At 39.5% G+C, this 22963-nt stretch overlaps 1 protein-coding gene across 2 annotated transcripts in view; it reads left to right on the forward strand.

Annotated features, from left to right (window-relative positions):
* The window catches only part of TMEFF1 (transmembrane protein with EGF like and two follistatin like domains 1), a 74198-nt gene that overhangs the window by 49930 nt on the left and 1305 nt on the right, over positions 1–22963 (forward strand). For both annotated transcript variants that reach the window (XM_040631667.1, XM_008707886.2), the window contains exons 8-9: positions 11522–11645; positions 19481–19639. In XM_040631667.1, coding sequence (XP_040487601.1) covers positions 11522–11645; positions 19481–19639 — 283 coding nt within the window. The remainder of the gene's footprint in view (positions 1–11521; positions 11646–19480; positions 19640–22963) is intronic.

Genomic DNA, 22963 nt, shown 5'->3' on the forward strand with positions numbered 1-22963 from the left:
TATCTATCTATCTATCTATCTATCTATCTATCTATCTATCTATCTATATTCCCCTCTAGGCTCTGAGCTTTGTGAGGATAGGAGTCTGTATCTATCGTGTTCACTTTTGTATTCCTAACTCTTGGTGGAATGTTTGGCACATATTAGGTGCGCCATACTTGTCAAAAGAATGGATGCAGCTCAAAGAAACTGTAGGATTTATTTGTACAGAGTCTTACGTGTAGTAAAGGTCAGAGCAGCAGGAATTGGATTCTAGGTCTCTTGACTTTAATTTGATTTAATTTGATTCTTACAACTACTCCGAGGCCTAAGGATCAAGGGGAACATTGAGGCTCTGTGAGGTTCTATCCAGTGAACTGAAGCAGGTCTATATCTCAGGACTCCTGGTTTGAGACTTAAATATAATTGTTCTTTCACACATGCATCTTCTACTTATTTGTTAGGTTATACTAATGAAGAATTGTTTTTAGATGTGTGATCAACCTTTTATGCCTAATTTCTAAAAAATATGTAAAATGAGAACAATAATAGTACCTATCTCATAGTTTTATAAAAATTAAATAATATGGACACCTGGGTAGCTCAGTCATTTAAGTGTCCAACTCTTGGTTTAGGCTCAGGTCATGATCTCATGGGTCGTGAGATCAAGCCCCGAGTTGGGCTCCGTGCTCAGTGGGGAGTCTGCTTGAAGATTCTCTCCCTCTTCCTCTGCCCCTCCCCCTACTTGCATGCTTGTGCTCTCTCTCTCTCTCAAATAAATATCTTTAAAAAAAATAATATATGTCAAGTGCTTAGAACAGTATCTGACATACTCATAAGTGCTTAATAAGTGGTAACTTATTATCACGGAATAATTTGTTATTTCCCTCACTGGAATCCTGTCACACCTGAATCATTTATATCCCACGAGCTCCTGAAATATGTTTCCTATGTTGATACAAGTGCTATTTTTAAAATAGAAAACCTCCTGTATTCCTGTAGGAGTCATAATAGATCAGCCCCAGTTTTATTCTCTATACTGTTAGTACATGACCAGAATATGAAGGCTATTTTTCAGTAGGTAGAAACTCATACTTAAGGTAATTTGGGAAATTGTATATGCCCAAATACTTGTCTGCCTTTGATAAAATTAGAGGGATGATTTAGTGCCTAGGCCACTTTTGAGATACTGAAAATTCTTTACACATAAGAACTGATCTATAACTAAAATGAAATTTTCATAATCAGTAGATATAATTTATTATGTGCCTACTTTATACTGGTCGTTTTATCAGGCACTGTTGGTGGATAGAAAGATATCAAATACATAGACATCAATATAACCTAACAAAATAGAAATTGGTTATTGTCATAAATACAGTGTGGTTAAAAGTGCAATGGGAATTCAGAAAAGGAGATTACTATTTGGTGGAAAATAGTGAGGATCTGAGAGACTTAATGGAAGAGGTGGAATTTGGGCTGAACCTTGAAGGATAGTTGGGATTTGAATAGAGGTCAAAAGGATATTTAAGGAGAGTGGAAGAGTATGAGCAGAGGTGTTGGAGGCAAATGTTATGATAGAATGTATTGGAGAATGGTAAGGAATCCTTTTTTTGGCCGGAGAGTAGGAGGCTTAAGAGGTAGAAGTAGAAGGTGAGACTAAACTAGAAAGCTTGGGGCCAGATTGCATAGTATCTTTTTTTTTTTTTTTTAAGATTTTATTTATTTTTTTGAGAGAGAGAGCACAAGCAGGGGCCAGGAGAGGCAGAGGGAGAGGGAGAAGCAGACTCCCCACTGAGCAGGAAGCCTGCCGTGGCTTGATTCCCAAGACCCTGAGATCATGACCTGAACTGAAGGCAGTTGCTTAACTGGCTGAGCCACCCAGGCACCCCAGATTGTATAGTGTCTTAAATGCTATTTTGTCCTAGAAAATTTAAACTTCATTTGTAGGCAGTGAAGAATCATTAATATCTTTGAAAAAGACAAGGCTGCAAAGTTAATCAGTTGAATGAATGGTACGTGGCAGGAACATTATGCTTGTTATTATATATATTGGACTGGAGGCAGGGAGATGAGTTAGGTAGACTCAACGGGAATAGACTTTGGCTTAGATCAGAGGGACAGAGAGTTCAGATGACTTGGATAATGGATTCTGTTTATAGAACTAAGGATGTTGGGAGGGGAAATGTGTTTGAGGTAAGGTAAGGGAGGAGTTGATGGTCGAGGTGATTAATTTGGGGGTTTGAGTTGCTTGTGAAACTCTTCGGATGACTTTAGCATAAATTTGCAAGTCAGTCTTTGGAGATAGAGGTGACAGAAAACTGAAGTCCTGAGAAGGAGTAAGAGATTATAGAGCAGCGTTATTTAGACTCTTGCACACTTGAGGTTGGACTAGCATGACTGAGAAACAAAATCTTTAATTTCATTTCAATTAATTTAAATTTAAATAGCCACATGTGGCCAGTGGCTACCATATTGGACAGTACAGACATAGAACATATCGAGAGTTGCAGAAAGTTCTGTTAGACCGTACAGTTATTACAAAGGAGAGGAGGCTTGGGATGAAGCAGAAACAGGTTCCAGAGAAAACCAGGAAGACTACAGTGGCACAGAAGCCCAAAGGGAGAGGTCGCATAAAGGTATCAGAGGACGAGCATTGAATCCGAAGACAAGGGAATCATTGGTAATCTTGGACCAAGGAGTTTCTCTAGACTTATAAATATGAAATCCAAATTGTGAAAGAGTTAAGAAATGTCGTATTAGGAGTAGAGGTCAAAAGGTAACTATTTTGTATTCTGCTCCCCCCCCCCATTTGCTTCTATTTTTTGTTCTCACAACCATTTGTAGGAGGCCTTTAGTACATAATTGTGTCCCCGGTACACAACCAAGACTAGGTAGGTAGGCAGGCATCTAGGGATGGAGGCTACAAAGTGAAAAGCAGGAACACAGCACCAGCAAGAAGCCGGGCAAACTGGAAGATAGTGCTCCGTAGGGAAGATTTTTTAAAGTTGAGCTCTTGGAGGGTGGTGCTCATGAAATGGAACATTTGAATGTCCAGCATGGTGGCTGAACTAGTGCTTTTTGGGGCTGTTGGGAAACCTGTGGTAAATATTGAAATTGCAGTGTTGGAAGCTGTGTTGTAGATGTTGAAGCCATACAGGGTATGGTGGTTGAACAGGAGGTATGTGGGAGATGGGTATGTGACATTTTAAAAACTTGATTGTAGAAAATTTCAAACATATATAAACAGAATAGTATAATGAACCCTCATTTACCTTCAGCAGTTTTCAGCATTCTGTCTGTCTTATTTTGTATGTGTACCTCTACCCACTTGATTATCATTATTCTTATTTTACAGGTGTTTTTTTGAGGTCTAATTTACATTCAGTGAGATACACGAATGTTTGAAAAATGAATACACCCCATGTAGATTACATTTTATTGCAGTCTGTAACGTTTCCATCTGTCCAGGAAGTTCCTTTGTGGCATGGGACATTTCAACATGGCCACTTTTATCCAGATCATATTTTCATACAGCCTAAAATCTAACCGTAACACCTTTTTTATTTCCAAGACACTCTTGCTTCATTCCTGCGTGTCGCTTCACCCCATCTTTGGCCTCATCTTCTCAGTAGTCTCTCTTCCTGCTGATCAGGGATACCAGAGATACTGAGATATCGGTATTATTTTTCCCATTTCTCAGTGACTCTCATTTATTTATTTTAATACAGCTCTTTTGATATGCCCTTTTTAAAGTGGTCTTAATAAGTCCCCTCATTGAATGGTAAGACTGAGCCAGTTGCTAAAATCCTGCAGGAAGTCTGAGCGTGTGTGCCGTGGAGCGTGGTAGAGAGCCACGATGGGGACTTTTAGAAGGCTGTCTGGGTGGGTGGCACTGACCCCTAAGAGATGAAGGTCGTTGGCAAAGGAGAGTGAAATACTAATCTGGAGGTGACAGGTGGGAAGCACAGCAGGGGAAGGCGGAAGGAAAAAGGATGTAGGAAGTAATGTGATCTTAGGCTATCAGGGAAATGAAAGGAGTACTTCCTAAGGGAATGGCTGAGGAGATGGATGAGTTTATTCACATCAGAAAATGTGTTTCATGGGGCAGTGTGGAAAGGCTAGGAAAGGAGGAGTTAGGGTTTGTATGGAAAATAGGATTTAGGAACGAGAGAGTAGGAGGTAGTGGAGGCTAGGTAGGCTTTTATACCTACATAGGTAATTCTTTGATGGGGTCTGAGGAGACTGGGGTTAGGGAACGACGGATGGCGGGATATGTCTGTGACGAAGCTTGGGGTGCAGGGTAATATAGGGGAAACAAGAAAGAATATATTGAGTTTTTTTAACTGTAGGGATTTGTAGGAATGAGTCAGAGAATTACTGATGCAGTGTTGATGTGGTTGTTGTGGCTTCAGCAAATGACCTACCAGGTGCGTGTCTCGGTTGTTAATAGCAACTCCTTATGCTTTATTTGGGTCGTGCATTGATGGTGCAGGACAGCCAGCCAGTGGAACATGCCTTCGCAGATGGGCCATCTGGTGCTGGGATTTCTTATAACATCATCGCTTAGAACCATACTCTCCTTTGTATTTGAAAACACTGCCGCTGGTGGTAGATTTGTTTCTGAATGCCTCTGGGTGGAAGGAGCCACTGGGTGACCAAGTATACTTTTTATATCTCACACACACAAACATTGTTCAGAGACGGGCAACTGCAGCTGTCGTTCCCGGAGCCTGTCACCACTTGCCTGAGGGCATTGTTTGGAGAAGACCATTCTGTGTCCCGTTCTTGCTGTGCGAGGCTACATGGCTGCTGTGGTTTCTGAAGCTGTGCTTCTGACATCTTTAAAGCCTTTTCACATTTCCTTTTTGAAGTTAATCTAATTTACGTGGCCCGGAGAGCAGGTGCTCGGACATTCTGCTTTTGTCCCTTCCCTGCACATCTCGCAGGGTAGTTTGGTGAGCTAGTAGTGTGGTGGTTCAGAGCTTGCTCTGTGGATTCAAACGTGGTCTACACTTACAGGCTGTGTGGCCTGCTTTCTGTGAGCCTCAGTGATCACATCTATATAGTGGGGATGCCAATATCTATTGCCTAGGATTACTCTGATTATGAGATGCTCTATCCCTGAATTTTTGTCGATGTTATTCTGGTGATTGTTGGTCCTTTTGTTTTCTGTTTTCGTTGTTGGTACCTGGCTGTGGGCAAAGGTCTCACCATTGGTGAGTCTACCTGTATCCACGTCATGTTTAATGTGGTTCCTGAGTGACATCAGTAGGATATTCTTCCATTCAGTCGTTATTTCCTGTGTGCCCTTCTGTGTGTCAGGGGCTTTCACATATTTCTGTTATTATTTGATCCTCATCACAACTATGTGGTCCTCATTTTGCAGATGGAGAAGCTGAAACTGTGAGTTTGTGGCTCATGTAGGATGGAAGAGCAAGGACTAGAATTCAGGCTTTTCTGACTCTAAGCCCCGCTGTGGTTTTTCTTGTATCACAACTATTCCAGAATTCTCTTCTGCCCCTTTGCTTGCTTTCTTTACTTAATTTCCTTCAGAACTTTAATGTACTCTCAGCTATCACCTTGGTGAACATTTGTTTTCTAGCCTTAATTTAGAAATTTAGAGCTTAATCTTAAGCTCCAGTTTCATATACTCCTATGTAGTGCCAGGAACATCATAGGTGCTTAGTAAATACTTTTGGATGACTAGAGGTCTGCATTTGAACTCAGCTTACTGCATTTGCTCTACGAACCTCCTATCATTAGGCTTATATTTAGAGTCATTTTTTCTAGTTTTTTTTTTTTGGTGAAATGTATATAACAATATTTACCATTTTAACCATTTTTAAGGGCACAGCTCAGTAGTATTAAATGCATTCACGATGTTGTGCAACCACCACTACCATCCATTTCTAGAGCTCTTTCATCTTTTTTTTTTTTTTTTAAAGATTTGTTCATTCACTTGAGAGAGAGAGAGTGCACATGGAGGGAGGAGCAGAGGCAGAGGGAGAGAGATACTCTTCTTGCAGACTCCCCACTGAGTGTGGAGCCCCATGTGGGGCTCGATTCCATGACCCTGAGATCACGACCTGAGCAGAAACCCAAGAGTCAGGTGCTTAACCAGCTGAGCCACCCAGGAGCCCCTAGAGCTCTTTCATCTTGTAAAACTAGAACTATACCCAATAAACAGTAGCTTCCCACTTACTCTTCCTCTGGGCCCTGGAAGCTGTCATTCTTTTTGTTTCCATAATTTTAGCTACTCTAAGTACCTCATACAAGTGGAATCCTATAGTGTTTGTCTTTTTGTGACTGGCTTATTTCAGTGAACATAATGTCCTCAAGATTAATCTGTATTGTAGCATAAGTCAGAATGTCCTTTTTGAGGCTGAATGACGTTCCATCATATGTATATACTACATTTTGTTTATCCATTCATTCATTGATGGACACTTGTGTTGGCTTCCACGTTTTAGCTATTATGAATGTTGCTATGAATATGGGTATATAGCTGTCTGTTTGAGAGCCTGCTTTCAGTTCTTTTGCATATATCCCCAGAAATGGAATAGATCATATGGTAATTATATTTTTAATTTTTTGAGGAACCCCCATACTGTTTTCCACAGCTGCTGTATCATATATTCTTCAGCAGTGCACAAAGTTTCTAATTTCTTCACATGCTTGCCAACTCTTAACTATTTTCTATTTTTTTTGGGGGGTAGTCATCCTAATGGGTGTGGGATGCGGTCTTATAGTTTTGATTTGCATTTGCCTGATGATTAGTGATGTTGAGCATCTTTCATGTGTTTATTGACCGTATTTTCTTTGAATTCATGCATATTTTCTTTGGAGGAGAGTCATTTTTCATAATTCTGTATTAAAAGCATTTTCAGATGATAATTCTGTTCTGCTAAATGCCTAAAGTAGATTGAAGGGGTTAGTGCTGGGCACTACTTGTAAAGGTGGTTGTTGCAAAGTATATAAAGAATGGGACTGGGGAAGTTTGACCTTTAAAAAAAATTGTTGGGTGGGGGCTATAGGGTAAACGGATATGGGGAAATCAATAGTTAAAGAGAAATTTTGTTCAATGTAAGGAACATTTAATAAATTGGAATTAATTGTGTTGCGTTCTTTACCTCTGGAAGTGGTAAAGTAGAAAGAGGATTTTGGGGTTGTAACTAAAGGGATTCCTTCATCAGACCAGAAGACCCTCAAATGCCCTTCCAGCTCTGAGTTTCTGAGAGCTCATTCCAAAGCATCTTCAAGCTGTATTTATTTTCTTCTGTATCTTAATATTTATTCCTACTGCTAAGCTCTAGCTTAGCTTTTCATTGCCACAAGTTTGGATTATGTAGTAACTTCCTAATTGGTCACCTGGTCTTCCTAGTTCCCCTGCCTCTTTATCTTGCATGCTGTTATCCAATTAAAATTTTTAACAGCTTTTTGAGATACAATTTACACACCCTAAGTTCATCTGCTTAAAGTGTGCAATTCAATTTTTTTTTCAATTTTTTAAAATAAATTTAAAAAAGAGGTGCCTGGGTGGCTCAGTCGGTTAAGTGTCTGTCTTCAGATCAGGTCATGATCTCAGGGTCCTAGGATTGAGCCCCACATTGGGGCTCCCTACTCAGCGGGGAATCTGCTTCCCCCTTTCCCTCTGCTGTTCCCCCTGCTTTTGTTGTCTTACTCTCTGTCCAATAAATAAATAAAATCTTAAAAAAAAATTTTTTTTTTAAGTAATCTCTACACCTAATGTGGGCTGGAACTCATGGCCCCGAGACCAAGAATTGCGTGCTCTATTGACTGGCCAGCCAGGTGCCCTCAATTTAAATTTTTTTTTTAAAGTATATTTAGGATTGTACAAACATCCTATCAGAATCAAATTTTAGGCCATTTCATTACCCCAAAAAGAAACTTCACACCCATTAATAGTTACTCCCCATTCCCCCTAAGCACCAGGCCTTGGTAACCACTTTCTATTACATAAAACATGGCTTTCATTGTGTTACTCTTCAGCTAGGAGGTCTTCAATGTCCATATGATTAAGAAAACATTTCTCAGGGCACTTGGGTGGCTCAGTTGGTTGAGTGTCTGACTCTTGATTTCGGCTCAGGTTATGATCTCAGGGTCGCGAGATCAAGCTCTGTATCCGGACTTTTGCTCAGTGGGGCAACTGCTTGAGATTCTCTCCTCCTCCCCCCACCCTCAAATAAATAAGTCTTAAAAAAAAAATTCCCACCTGGAGTTCATATTTTTCCATAATCCGATTTCAGTTTATTTTTCCAATTTTGACTTACACCCCAGTTCGAATGTACAGATCTTGCTAAGGTTCATCTACTTCTTGTTCTCGTTGAGAATGCTGTGTGCATTATACCTTCCTTTTGGTTTCCACTCTTCTCCTATCTAAATAAATCTGTATATGCTTTGAGACCTAACTTAAGTCCTCTCCTTTCTGCATCCTTCCCTGAGTAATATCACCTACAATGATTTCTCCTTTAAACTTGAACTTCCCATGGCACCCCATGTTGTAAAACCTTCTTTTGGCATTTATTTATTTATTTTCCTTTTTTTTTCTTTGATGTTTAATTGTTAACTGTCATGTGGGAACCCTTCCGTTGTGTTTTTCAGCTTTTTGTGTGTATATGTGGATTCCCTGAATTGATTATAAGCTTCTTAAGGGCAGGGACTGTGCACAGAATTAGTATGTATGAATAATGAAATGAATAGAGCCGGCATTGAGCAGAATGCTAAATTTGAACTCTGTGACAGCCACAGACTTCAAGGTTTTACTGGACATGTCCATGTTTTTACCAACTGAGCTATCCGGGCTCACACATGTTCATGTTTTTAGATGGCTTTGCTTTGTCTAGGGCCTGATACCATATTCTTTCGTTAATTCATTCATTAAATGCTACTGGTGCTATACTTTGTTTACTAATTTCTCAAAATCTTGTTCTCGATTTAGTTAACTTTCTCTTATTGCTGTGATATAACTGAATTCTCTGATAGCTTTCAGTTCTCATCATTCTTGAAATCTCCTGCTGTTGATAGGACTTTCTTATGGTAGATTAGTACATTACCACAGCCTCTATAGACCGATACAGTACCATTATTATATGCATTACAAGATCTTATTATTATAGGTTGGTACATAGCCCCAGTCTCTGTAGTCCCATTATTATGTACTTTGTGGTGTAATACACCATGAAAATATCATGTTCTGAGAAGTTGCAGGATGATGAGTGCTGTGGGAGACAGTTGCATTCCTCAAGTCACTTATAGGCTGATTGCAAATGTAGAACAGCACTTTTAATTTGAAATCATAGCAAGAAGAGTACTGTGTTCTAAGTGTTAGGAATTATGCAGAAATGAATAGTAAAACTGTCTAGATTCTTAAGGAGCTCACAGTCTCATGGTACATACTGGGTTTGAAAACCCAAATGGTTCTAAAACAGCATCATGAGTATTGTAGTGGAGAAGTGGGTGCTCAGGATGATAGCAGCCCTGAAGGAGGGTTTGATTTCTTCTGCTATGGCAGAATTATGGTTTGGGAGCTGGATGAGACCTTATGAGCCCTTTGAATCCAGGGTATTTTTCTGTCCCCAGCACCTAGCAGAGTGCCTGGCATATGGAAGGTAATCAATAAATGATAAATGAATAGTTATCTATACTGTGCTGTCTTACATGGTAGATATTGAGTACTTGAAACATGGCTAATTGGAATTGAGATGTGCTGAGAGTGGTAAGTGCTCACCAGATTTTAAAGAGTTATTTAAGACAACATGTGTAAAAAAAAAAAACCATAACATATGTCGAAATGATACTTATTTGATATATTAAATATATGATTAAAATCAATTTACCTGTTTCTTTTTACTTTGAAAAAAATATGGCTAGTAGAAAATTAAAAATTACTCATGTTTTGTATTACGTCAGAAAGTGCTGATCTTATTACTCAACTGCCTTAGAGAGATGATGTGATTTGACCAAGGTCACAAAATAGCAGAGATACCTTAAAATTGAGAATTTACGCATTGAATTTCTTGACTTCTGGTTCAGTTTTCTTTATAGCCCTAAATTAGTACAATGTAAATTCATAAATTTTGAGGTAAAATGCCATCAGTTTGGTTTTGTTAGGGATGACCCGATCTCTCGGTAATCCTCTCAAAACCACATAAAGTATAGGTTTTGTTATGATTCTGACTTTACAGTTATGAAATCTCAGTCTTAGTCAAGGTCACACAGCTAATAATACATAGAATTTAAGCTAGAACTGTGAGAAACTGACAGGAAACTTGGTAATTTTTCCTATATAAGGACAGGCCTATAGAACACTGGGGACTCTTGAGTCCATCGAGCTGAGGATGAATATATTAATGTATATGTCAGAAAAAAGTTTAAAAAATCCATTGCAGAGAATGTGTGGGTATGTGAATGAGTATGTGCTTATGCAAGTACATGAGAGAGACCGAGACAGAGGGACTGGGGAGAAAGAAGGATAGAGAGAATGAATGCATGAAATTAATTTTGAAGACTGGGTCCTCATGCCTCCATCTTTTCTGCTTCTTCTTTCTTTTCTGATTCTGTTCCCTTTTCTTTTTCTTTTTTTTTTTTAAAGAGAGAAAGAGGAGGGGGGAGGGAGGAGCCAAGGGAGAGGGAGAGAGAGAATCCCAAGCAGGCTCCACCCCTAGCCCAGAGCCCCACGCGGGGCTCCCCCTCACAGCCCTGAGATTATGACCTGAGCCAAAATCAAGAGTGAGACGCTCACCCAACTGATCCACCCAGGCACCCCTCTCTTCCCATTTCTGACATTGAAATTACTCGCCATACTCCCCATTTTCTTCATTCAACTGAGTTCGGTTCGAATCAATGGACATAAGTCTGAACAGATGCTCATCAACATATTTACAATGGTTCTCTTTGGATAGAGGGGTTTCAGTGATTTAAAATTTTGTGTATTTGTTCTCTGTATCATTTGAATTTTTTATATAATAACATATACTAAGAAAAACCAGATTAAAAAAACAGCAAAGCTATTTTCATTTAGAAGAAAAAAAAATCGATAATGCTTAATAGTTTTCACTCCAAAAATAAATCTTTCACCCTAAAATTTCAGGGTCCCATAACTTGCTCTTTGCCATCCCCATCTTTTTGGCTTTGATTTCATAGTCCCCAGGTGATTGATTAGAGTAAGTCCCCAAAGGCCAGTGCTGTAATATACCATCTCTTGGTCATAGAGATGGGCTTTCTTTTAGGTAGCATTTATTTCTTTAGCCAAGATGTTTATATTTTCTGGGGACAGATTGTTTGTAAACAGCAGTAGCTCATAGTGGTCATATCCTGTAACTATTTTTAAATGCTTTGAATCTGAACAGTCTATTTGCTGTGTTTATGTTATAATGAGACCTTGGTTCTTATTCAGCCCCCTATCTGATCATTTTCTTTTCCAAATTACCCTGCAAATTTATTTGTTATCAGAACCTTTGAAAAAGTTCCTTTCTGTTTGCTTTTCACTATTTATTGACCTGGTTTATGTTCTTTTAAGATGCTAGTGATCAAAGAGAAGATGTTTATATTGGAAACCACATGCCTTGCCCCGAAAACCTCAATGGTTACTGCATCCATGGGAAGTGTGAATTCATCTATTCGACTCAGAAGGCTTCTTGTAGGTAGGTCAACACCTCCAGGTCAGAGGTGAGGAATGTTTCCCTTCAGTCACTGCTCTATAGAAAGCAATGACATATGGATTAAATATTACCAAAAAGTAATATTTATTTGCAATTGAGTCAAAAAATAAATTAGCGGCATCATTCGGAAAAAACTGGCAAGTATAATATGCAAAATCAAAACCAGATGTCATATTAGGGTTTTAAGATTATGGACTTAACATTTTTAATACATTTTTCATGTAAAAATATGCCATATTCCAGCACTATTTTGGTTTTTAGGCAATCTGTCACAAGGTGATTTAGAGACTAAAGAATGTGTTAAGAACAGAGAACATGTAACTCAAATAAAACATGAGCTAAAATAGATTTCTAAAAATAAGGGAATGGGGATGTGGAACCAGGTGTGAGGAGAGAAGTGGAAATGGGAAAGGTGTAAATCTTCAACTGTCTGATGCCAGAGAGGTTATGTGACTTGTTCAAGGTCAGCAGCAGCAAAACTAGATCTTAGATTTCCTGACTCTCAGCCTAATAATGGTAATGCTTTTTGCTGTTCCCTGTTTGCTGGGAGCTCATCTGCTACCTCAGGTTGGTCTCATTAGCCAGGTAATGTTTCCATAGAAAAGGGGAGATTGCTATCATTCTGCGCATTCGTGCCTCCTGCAGTTTGGCCAGAATCCTTTTTTCCCCTTTCTTAGTCAAAACATCAAAACATGGAAAATTATTATACTTTTCTTTTGTTCTGTCAACCTAGGAGCCAGTGAATCTTTCTCTCCAGAAAGTAGAAGAAAGCTGTTTGAAATCAGGTCTCCTGGTCCCTCTACCCTTAGCTCCCTTCTCCTGGCTTTTTCTTTTTCCTCCTCTCCTCCTGCTTAAAAAACAAAACAAAATACTATAAACTGTTAATGGTTAAACAATTCTTTGTTAAGCTTTTGGCTTTTTCTTGATTGAAAGTGCCCCTTGACTTTTACGGAGCTGTCGCTCTACTCCCACCTTCCCTTTCTTGCACGTTAGAAAAATACAGCTGTACAAAGGGGAACAGGCCAGTTTTAAAACAAAATCATTTGATGGATTCCTCATATTTGTCCCACGGTGGCGTACTTATCTTGATAGTTCAGATCGTGTTGTTCTCTTAGGATAGGGCATCTTTCAAGATATCTAAAAGTGAGGGATGAGAGAGGACGATGTCCTGATAATGAAGTGATACCAGGTCACTTTGCAGTATTTACTTTTGTAGTAATTGACAGTGAGAGGATTGAATGGTATAGCGGTTAAAGGCTTTGGAAGCCGGTATGCTGGCTTGACCAGTTATTGACTGTGCCCTTCAGAAGTTACTTAAATTTTTAAGCCTCCTTTTCTCATTTCTAAAATTATAATAATAGTACCTGTCTCCTAAAATTGTTGCTAAATTTAAATTGTTGCTAAAGTTAAATGAGATAATATATGCAAAGTGCTTAGCACAATACCTGGTCCTCAGTATGTATTTAATAAATAGCAATTGATGTTAGTAGGTTGTAAGTACTGTTCAGTTAGGGATTCTGTTTTGCTGACCCTGTCCTCCCAGTACCTAGGGTGGGACCTAGCCCAGTAGCTACTCAGTAACTATTTTTTGAATGCCATGTGATAATGATCAGCTTTTCCTTCTTCTTCAGACCAGAGATGTTTCTTAAATGCCGAAGAATCTCTTTTCTGCACTCTTATAACTCCTAAAAAACAGTAGATCTTTTTCTTTATCTAAGAATTTTCAAAGTCTATAAGAATCAGGCCATAATATCACATGTACTTCGACTAGTAGATAGACGTGTTTGGGTAGCAGTAAGCAGGTCGGGACGAACAACCATTAGCCACAGTCCTATTATTAGGTTAGAATTTTCTAGCATTATCCCACCGTTAATTTGTTTGTTTATTTATTACTTACTTTGTACCAAATTCTTCCTGGGCTTGGGGTCTCAAATTCAAATATGACAGGGACCCAGGGATCTTGGCTTCCAAAAACCCTACTATTTGGTAGAAGAGACTAATAATAAAGCAGTTAAAATATAATATGAAAAATGCTGCCATACACAGAGAGATATACACAAGATGATTTGGGACTTCAGACCAGGAAGTTCAGCCTGAGGAGGGTGAGTGACATTGTGAGAAGAGGGGCAGGTCTTACACAGGAATATTTGTGCCACTCCAGGAACTTGCCCTTTATCTTAAAGGCAGTGAGAAGCCACTTAAGGCTGTAAGTTAAGAAAGTTGTGATCAGATGTGAAAGCCACTCTGGTGGTTTTGTGGAAAATGGATCAGGAGACTGAATGTTAGTAAGAAGTGAGAACCTGAACTAAGTGAAGGAGTGATAGTGGCACTGAGATCAGCAGATGAATTGCAGAGAGAAGATATGGTGATTCAACCCCTAGGTTTTGGTAACCAGTTGGGTGTGTGGGACCTGGTGGAGGGTTGTGGGAAGGAAGAGTCAAGAGTTCTCCTGGGTTTCTGGCTAAGGCAGAATTGAATGGAGAAAGGGAGTGGGAAGAGAGAGGAGCTTTGGGGGGAAATGATGTTCAGTGTAATATGCTTGGTCTCAGGTGCCTGTGGGGGAGCCACTTACAGATGTCTAGTAGGCTGCTGGATATATATTGGGTTGAGAATTCATGAGACAGATGCGGTTTGGAGGCATACATTTCGGAATCATTCTACCCTAACATATCCATTGTAGTTCCTACCCAGCCTTGCTTCCATGCCTCTAGGCCTCCATTCTATCGATCATATCACCTTTTCCGTGTCCCTCGCCCCTTGGGTGTCTTCATCCCCTCCTTATTCAGCTTAAACTCCATGGTTAGTCATGGTAGTTCCTCTCTTGCTTTATCATACTCACTTGACAAAACTATAATCCTGATTCATGCCTTACTGCCTACTGTATATGTATGCAGCTATACTGCCTACCCATCCGGCTGAACATGGCTGTTGTTGAAAAGTAGGTTAATGCATCTCACTGATGTTTATACTCAAAAGTGGGGCCTACAAACTGCCAAGTTGGCTTTCTGAACTGCAGTCCATTCATTCGTCTGTCCTAGATGCAAGCTCTCTACTGTCACCCGTCTCTTCAGATTGTCAGTACCCCTCATCCTTAGCTGATCGTCCTGTTTCCAAGGTCACTGAGAACACTGGAGCAATATGAAGAATTCCCACAGACTTTTTACTCTCACCTCCCAGAAGTACTCCCCCCCTTTCTGTGTTTCATGTATTCTTTTATACACACCCACACACCCACACACACACACACACACACACACACAAATACATGTATACACACATATATATAATATAGACAATTTATATATATTAATATTTATATTCTTTTATATATAATTATAAGTATATTTATATTTTCATTTCTTCTATCTTGGAAAAAAACCCTCACTGTCCTACCAGCGACCATCCCGTTTCTTTTCTTTGTGGAACTCAGAAGAGTTGCCTGTGCTCTGTCTCCAGCTCCTCACTTCCCATCTCTCTTGAATCCACCCGAATAAGCTTTTCAACAACCAGGAGCATTTGATATGGTTGATTGCTCCCTCCTTTGTGATATGCATTCTTCACTTCCTCTAGGGATTGCATTCTCTCTCTGTTTTCTGCTGCCTCACTGGCCATTCCTTTGCATCTTCTTGGCTGGTTCCCCTTTGCTCCCTGACCTCCTAGTGTTGGAATGCACCAAGATCTAGTCCTGGTCCTCTTCCTTAGTGATGCCACCCAGCCTCAGGGCTTTCCATGACATATGCTGATGACTCCTGCTTTGCATAAATCCCAGACCTCTCTCCTCAACTTGAGACTCATAGATTCATAGACTGATAGACTCTCCCTCCTTGACATTTTTGCATGGATGTCTTGACTCCTTAATTTAAGTAGGACCTAAGCTGATCTCCTGATCTGCCTTCCCTCAACCTTCTTCATCTCTGTTGATGTCAACTCCACCTTTTCCTTTGCTTGGGTAAAACACCTTTGATACATCTTTGACTTCTCTCTCTCATACTCCATACCCAGGCAGTTGAGAAATCCTGTTATCTCTATTTCAGAATATATCCAGAATTTGAGTTCTTCTCACTCCTAGTCCAGGTCACCATTTTCTCTCTCTGGCATTATTGCAGCAGCCTCTCCGATTGTATCCTACAGTTCATATTCAACACAGCAGCTGAACGGAGACTTCAAATGAAAGTCAGTTCATGTCATGTCTCTGCTAAAACCTTCCCAGTCACTCCTCTGTGTCACCGAGTGCAGGAGCCCTACACAATTTGGCCCCTTCACCTCTCTGTCTTGGTCCTCTCCTTCCCTTCGGCTTGCCCATTCCACGCCAGCCACACTTGCGATTCTTGGACACGCCATATCTCACGCTCCATTCTCAGGGTCTTTGCATGGACTCTTCCTTTATCCACTATGTTCTCCTTCCTGTTGTCCACATGGCAGATTCCCTCACCTCCTTCGTGTCTTCACTCACACATCACCTTCTTAACGAAGACTACCCTGACCATCTTGTTTAAAATTGCAACCCTCCCTTCCTGGCCTATAACTGGCACTCATCATTTCCCTTCACTCTCTTCTCTCTCTTTGTGTAGTACATATCAGCCTTTAAGAATACCGTTTAATTTACTTACCGTGTTTATGGACCCTCCCTCCCCCAATCAGATCAAGGAGATCTTCATTTGTTTTGCTCACTGATGTATCCCAAATACCTCCTTCAGTACTTGGCACATGTCACATGCTCAGGAAATGGATGAGTGGATGAATCAGCACATGAGGCCATGGTGGTGAATGAGATTATTATGGACGGCGTGTGGGATGAAAGACTAGAGGGTGTAGAGGACCAAATGCCTGGTCACAATCACAGACGTAGTAATAACCTAGAAGTTATTACTTCAGATATTTGGAGAGTATAACCCAAAAGTCAGTTGCAGAAAATAATATCCAGAGAGGATTGCCTGAATAAAATATGGCCTATACGTTCTTTTTGATATTCTGATTTTAATCTTTGGATTAAGCTAAACTGTCAGAGAGCTGCGTATCTAGGACACTGTTAAGCTCCCCATGGAACTGTTTTTATTTTATTGAGCTTTAACTTTTCACCATTAGCCTACCACAAAAGGCATTATTTAAAAAATCCTGTAAGAGTTCATTATATCGTTGAATTTATTACAGCTATATTATTGAGGTTGATGTTCACTGTATCAGAAAGTGCCCTCTTTAAATCAGGACCAATGAGATAAAATCCCCTTGAATCTAATAATAATAGTCACCGTGGTTCTTTTGAACAACTGGTTTGATTTTATTTTGTAGAGATTGTATTTTATGTTAATGATTTTACCACTTTTTTTCATTTTTTTTTTTAAGATTTTGTTTATATGAGAGAGAGAGTGTGTGTGCGTCAGCAGGGGGAGGGGCAGAGGGAGAGGGAGAAGCAGATTCCCCGCTGAGTAGGGAGGCTTACATAGAGCTCGATCCCAGGACCTCAGAGTCATGACGTGAACTGAAGGCAGATAGACCCACCCAGGCCCCTCTCTTCTTCTTTTTTTTTAACCGGTGGTTTTTAATATTTAATATTTTTCTCAATTTTGCAATCACCACAATCAATTTTAGAACATTTCATCAGCCCCTGAAGAAACTCTGTGTCCTTTAGCTATTACCCCCAAATCTCCCTGTCCCCTTTAGTCTTAGACAATCACTAATCTATTTTGTCTTTATTGATCTGCCTGTTCTGGACATTTCATTTCAGTGGACTTGTAGAACGTGGTCTTCTGTGTCTGGCTTCTTTCACTGAGCATCATGTTTTCAGGGTTTATCCATGTTGTAGCAGGTGTCAGTACTTTGTTCCTTATAATACCACAGTTTGTAATCTGCTTACCAATTGATGGATATTTGGATTGTTTCCACTTTTTGGCTGTTAATGAATAATGGTGCCCTGAGTAATTGTTTGCAAGTTTTTGTGTGGACTTGTGTTACTTTCAGCTGGGTAAGTGTCCAGGAATGGAATTGCTGGGCCAAATGGTAACTGGTGTAACTTTTGAGGACTGCCAGACTGTTCTCCCAAGTGGCTTGGCCGTTTTTCATTCCCTACAGTATCTTTGCCAACAGATATTATCTGACTTTTTGATTCTGGCCATTCTAGTGGGTATGGAGTGGTATCTTATTGTGGTCTTGATTTGCATTTCCATTAACACTAATGATGTTGCTATCTTTTCATGGGCTCATTTGCCATTTGTATATCTTGTTTGGAAAAATGTCTAATTAGATTTTTTGCCCATTTTGTAATTTTTTTTCTTTTTGGTAATGAGTTTGTAATAGTTTTTCAATGTATTCTAGATACAAATCTCTAATCAGATAAATAATTTGCAGAGATGTTCTCCTCTTTTGGTTATCTTTTCACTTTCTTGATCGTGTCTTTAAACACCAAAGATTTTAATTTTGATTTAATCCAGTTTAACTTTTTTGTTGTTGTTTTTGCTTTTGGTATCATATCTGAGAAATCATTGCCTAATCCAGATCATGAAGATTTACTTCTTTTTTTTTTTTTCCTAAGAGTGTTATAACTTTTTAGCTCTTCTATTTAGATCTGTGATGCATTTTGAATTATTTTTTGGGTATGTTGTGAAGAAAGGGTCCAACTTCATTCTTTCTCATGTGGATGTCCAGTTGTCCCAGCAGCTTTTGTTGAAGAGATTTTTTTTTTTCATTGAATGGTCTTAGCACCCTTGTTAAAAATCAGTTTACCATAGATGAATGGGTGTACTTCTGTGCTCTCAATTCCATTCCATGATCTCTTAATCTACCTTACTACTATTTCTTTCTTTCTTTCTTTCTTTCTTTCTTTCTTTCTTTCTTTCTTTCTTTCTTTCTTTCTTTCTTTGTCTGCTAGTAAACTTAGAGCTCAATGTGAAACTTTCTGGCAGGTGTGTAGGAACCTCAGGGATGGAATTAGTGGACTCACATCACCCCTGGCTTCCTATTTCCCTACTCCCGGGTTTCTTTATGCATGCTCTATTAAAAAATCTTTTTTTGAAATGAAGTGTGGGATGTTAATAACTATGCTATCCTTACACTTCAGAGGTTTTATTAATCAGCTCTAACCGAAGGCTGGCTAATTTATACATTACACTTCTGTCAGCTAAAACATGTGAAATTTCTGTTAAATATCTTAAATGTTTCCCCCTGTCAAATTATTATCATCAGCTGATGTTGTTGCCTTTTTATTTACTTTTACTTGGAATTCAGATAATTTCTAAGATTAGCACCTACTTGGCTGCTTGGCTATGCTTCTGTCATTAATAACTGATTTTTCTTCCCCCCCTACATCTTAAATGATTATATTTATGTATACTGAAAGCGTGTTAAATATAATTTGGTGCTATGTTCGGAGAACTGTAAATGTTTATACCTATTTATTCAGTGCTCCCATTTCCAAGTACCTAACCTAAGGAATAACACTAAATATAGAAATGTTAACAAATGTTAACAAATGTTTGCTATACCTCATTCATAATTGTGAAAAATGGAAGATAACAGATATGTCTTAGAGTGAGGAATAGATGTTAGCTATCTTATAGCCACTGAATGTACTATCATGTACCTATTTTTTAAATGAAGGTAATAAAGACCATTCAGCAACTTTAAAATTACTGCCCTATAATGATAGATAAAAGAAGCACTATGTGAAACAGACATATTGAGTAGAGTTTAAGGAAATACGCAAATGGCAATGGTTTTTCAGTATAAATTTATCATTCTTTTGTATGTATTTATTTGAAAACCTAGAATTCCTGAAATTTGTAATTCTCATAGGAATCTTTCTCCCCTCCTCCCTCTTTCAGATGTGAATCCGGTTACACTGGACAGCACTGTGAAAAGACGGACTTTAGTATTCTCTATGTTGTGCCAAGTAGGCAAAAGCTCACTCATGTGCTTATTGCAGCAATTATTGGAGCTGTGCAGATTGCCATTATAGTAGCGATTGTCATGTGCATAACAAGGTAGGTAATGACTTAAGAAATACCAACCTTAAATTAGAGGTGGGTAGCTACTAAATTAAAGAAGAACCTTGAAGCACACTCAGAATGATAGGTGCCTTAAGCCCTCCAGTCTATTAGGAAAAAAATCCTAGGATCACTTGCCTAAGATTTCTATGTAGGTCTCACCCCTTCTTATTTTGCTTCTTTAGAATATGGGCAAGAACTCATTCTTAGGGTTACAAGTAGCTGCACTGCAGGCAGAGGGAGCATGAGAATATTCAGTAGCATAAAGGAATTTAGGGACCTTAGAACCGCACTCAGGGATGATGATGGTAGCAGCAGAAGGACCATGCCGAAATTTTTAAAGCTCCGAGGAGCTGGAAGGTGTTCTATGCCCTAAGAATATACTTTATCCATAGTAAATGTAGTAAGAAAGGAAGAAACCAGAGATGAAAGAAAACTGCTTTTCTTATTATATCATTGTCTTACATTACTTCATTTTCTGGAATACAATCATAAATAATCTCTAAAATTCTCCATCATAACTAAAACCATTGGCATGTATCAAAACTACACTCTAAATTAAAAGACATACTTGGATTACAGGGGGCATAAAATGGGTGTTTTCCAAACTGAGTGGAAATGTGTAAGTCAGAAATGAACTGGGCCCCAGAAAAGTCGAACTAAATCCAGTTCATATGGTCTTTCTGCTTCCCAGTGTCGTGTCTTTTCGTCTTGCAAGGCTCTTCCTACCTCCTTTAAGATTTGGTTCAGAAGTCCCATCAACATCATCTCTGTACTTTTCTGCATTATTCTGGGCAGAGGATCAGAGGATATCAAGTACAGATATTGGCAGGCCATAATGGATTTATGGCTCTTCTATCCAGGATCTGGATAGAAGCCAGACCTTCAGTACTCTCAGCCATCTGGAGCTGAAATGATAAATCTAGAAATTGTTAAAAAAAAAAAAATGTTCTCTGAGTACAGGTACTTTTCCTAAAATTTAGGTGCTGAAGTCGGTGGACTTTATTCCACAGAATAGATGATCTGCCCTTAGGCAAGACTACTGGGTATAAAATTGGGCAGTAGATTAAAATAGGGATGTAATGATATAAAAAATAATGACAGCAGAAAGGGCGAATAGAAGAAACCCATGTAACAGCAGGGCTGCCTGTGGCCATTTAATATAGGCTTAGAGGTGAAGTAATTTGCCTGTGGTCATCCAGCTAGTAAGTGGAAGTGCCTGGATTCGGATTCAGTGCTGCCTGATTTCCAGACCATTCCTTTTTCCACTGAACCTTCAAGAGGAGGGTCCACGTTGAGTCATCTCAGGAAATATATTTGCCAGGTATGACCATTGCATGGGAGCAAGGTTCAGACTTGATTTTCTTAGAGTGACAGGACTTTTGAACAGAGTCGGGGGGACAATTTGGTATGAATCATTTTTTCAGAGCGTTGATCTGAATGTCATCTGCAAAATTTCACTGGAGGAGAGAAAATGTGAAGCTAGGGGAACCATATAGGGCATTATTTGGGGAAAGCAGGAGTGGAGTAATAAATTATTTGAAAGATGAAAGAAAGAAATAAGGTAAAGATGAGGGAAGTTTTTGAGGCCCGGTGATAGTGTCATCTTTAAGAAGATCAAAGGATGGTCAAGTCAGCAGGACGTAGCTTTGAGTCAGCCCCTTCTGTTCTAGAAAGGTAAGGAAACTTGTGGACCTGGATGGGGGAAGTACCTTACTCAAGATCAGGGAGATAGCTAAGCCCTTTTACAAATCCTTACCAGCCTTTTATCCTGCTCTTTGCTTCTGTTCTCAGTGTGCTATAATCTTCTAAATTCTAATTCTACTAAGTTAAAATTACCTGACAGAGAGTTTTCAAGTCCTTGCCTTCTAGCTGATACCCCAGATCCATTCACTGCCTTCATAGACACTTTCAACATCACAGTGTTTTTGCATCCGTGTTACACTGTCTTCACTGCCCACTGTCTCCATGACTGAAGGGTCATTCAGTGAGATGAATTTACCATACCTCTCTCCTTGAGGCCTGTCTTCTTATTGTGGTGTTTTCTCCCCTCAGATGCTTTGCTTCATGAATTTAGAATATTATAATTATGTACTTGGACTTAGCTCCACTGAATTTTTAAGGAGTGCCTCTCCCACACAGCCCATTATGGACAGCTGTTCACTTATCCTGTGGTGGCTGTTACATGTGAGGAATCTCCCTTTAAAAGGATGTTCCCACTGACTCACTTATCAAGACTGCCTGAGTAAAACTTTCTTCTTTTATGCTTGGAATCTTCTTTCATATTTTTAGACTCTTAGAACGATAGAATAGCAGGGACCTCCAGCATTATCCTAGCCAAACCCCTCTATTTTATAGATGACAAAACTCTGGCGCCAGGGAGTTGGTTTTCCAATGTTATGGTGAGTCGCTGACAGTTAAAGAGGTTTGCTTGGCCTCTCAACCATGAAATGGAGATGATTCCATCACCGTCTCCCTCAAAGTGTTTTTAGGAGGATTAGTGAGATAAAATTTATGAAATACAGTATATGAAATGAAAGTGTTACCATCAAGGCTTTTAAGTCAAGGCAAAGCAGTGCTCTTTGAAACTGAATTAAAGACATGGAACTTTAGGAGTACTCCTTGTCGCAAGACTTTCTTTCCATTAGATTATAAATTCCGTTCTGGCAGAGATACTAGAGGTTCGTTCAACTTTTAATATTTCACGTATAAGAAAAAGATGTTGCACAGCTAGTTTTTAGCAGAGCCTGAGCTCCGAATTACCAGAATTCATGCCAGTGCCTTTGTTCCACACTGCATACCACAGCCCTTTGTGCATAGTAAGAGCTCCCATGTTTGCTTTCTCGTGGGCAGGCCCAAGAGCAGGTACAATGAGCTTTATACCACCACCAAGAAACAGGTACGGTAAAATGAGAGGACGGCCAAGGACTATCCCTCATCCCTGGCATGAGAGTTCTTTATCGGGTCCTGTTGTTTGTCCAAGCAGGGTGTGGAACGACTTCTTTTGAGTCATTGTCTAAAATCACTAAGCATTTCCTGTGTATTCATTCCTGTGCATGCGTACCTCTTCCTAATTATTCCTTCATCCAAGCTGTTCTTGTCACTTTGGGGGTGTCATGGTGCTCAGGAAAAGTACAGAGGCCAGGATCCTTTCTGCTCTCCAAGGTTTATGTGTTATCAGTCACTGTGGCTAGGGAGTTGCCAGGTCAGAAGAGAGACAGGCATTCCTCTCAGGGAGGCATACGCAGCAGTAGAGACCCAGGAGTAAGCTTTGCTTGTGCTTATACCTGCATCCTCTGCCTAACCGTCTCAGCTCCCAGC

The sequence above is a fragment of the Ursus maritimus genome, unplaced genomic scaffold (assembly GCF_017311325.1).
Source record: "Ursus maritimus isolate PB19 unplaced genomic scaffold, ASM1731132v1 scaffold_17, whole genome shotgun sequence".
In the NCBI taxonomy this organism is placed as follows: domain Eukaryota; kingdom Metazoa; phylum Chordata; class Mammalia; order Carnivora; family Ursidae; genus Ursus; species Ursus maritimus.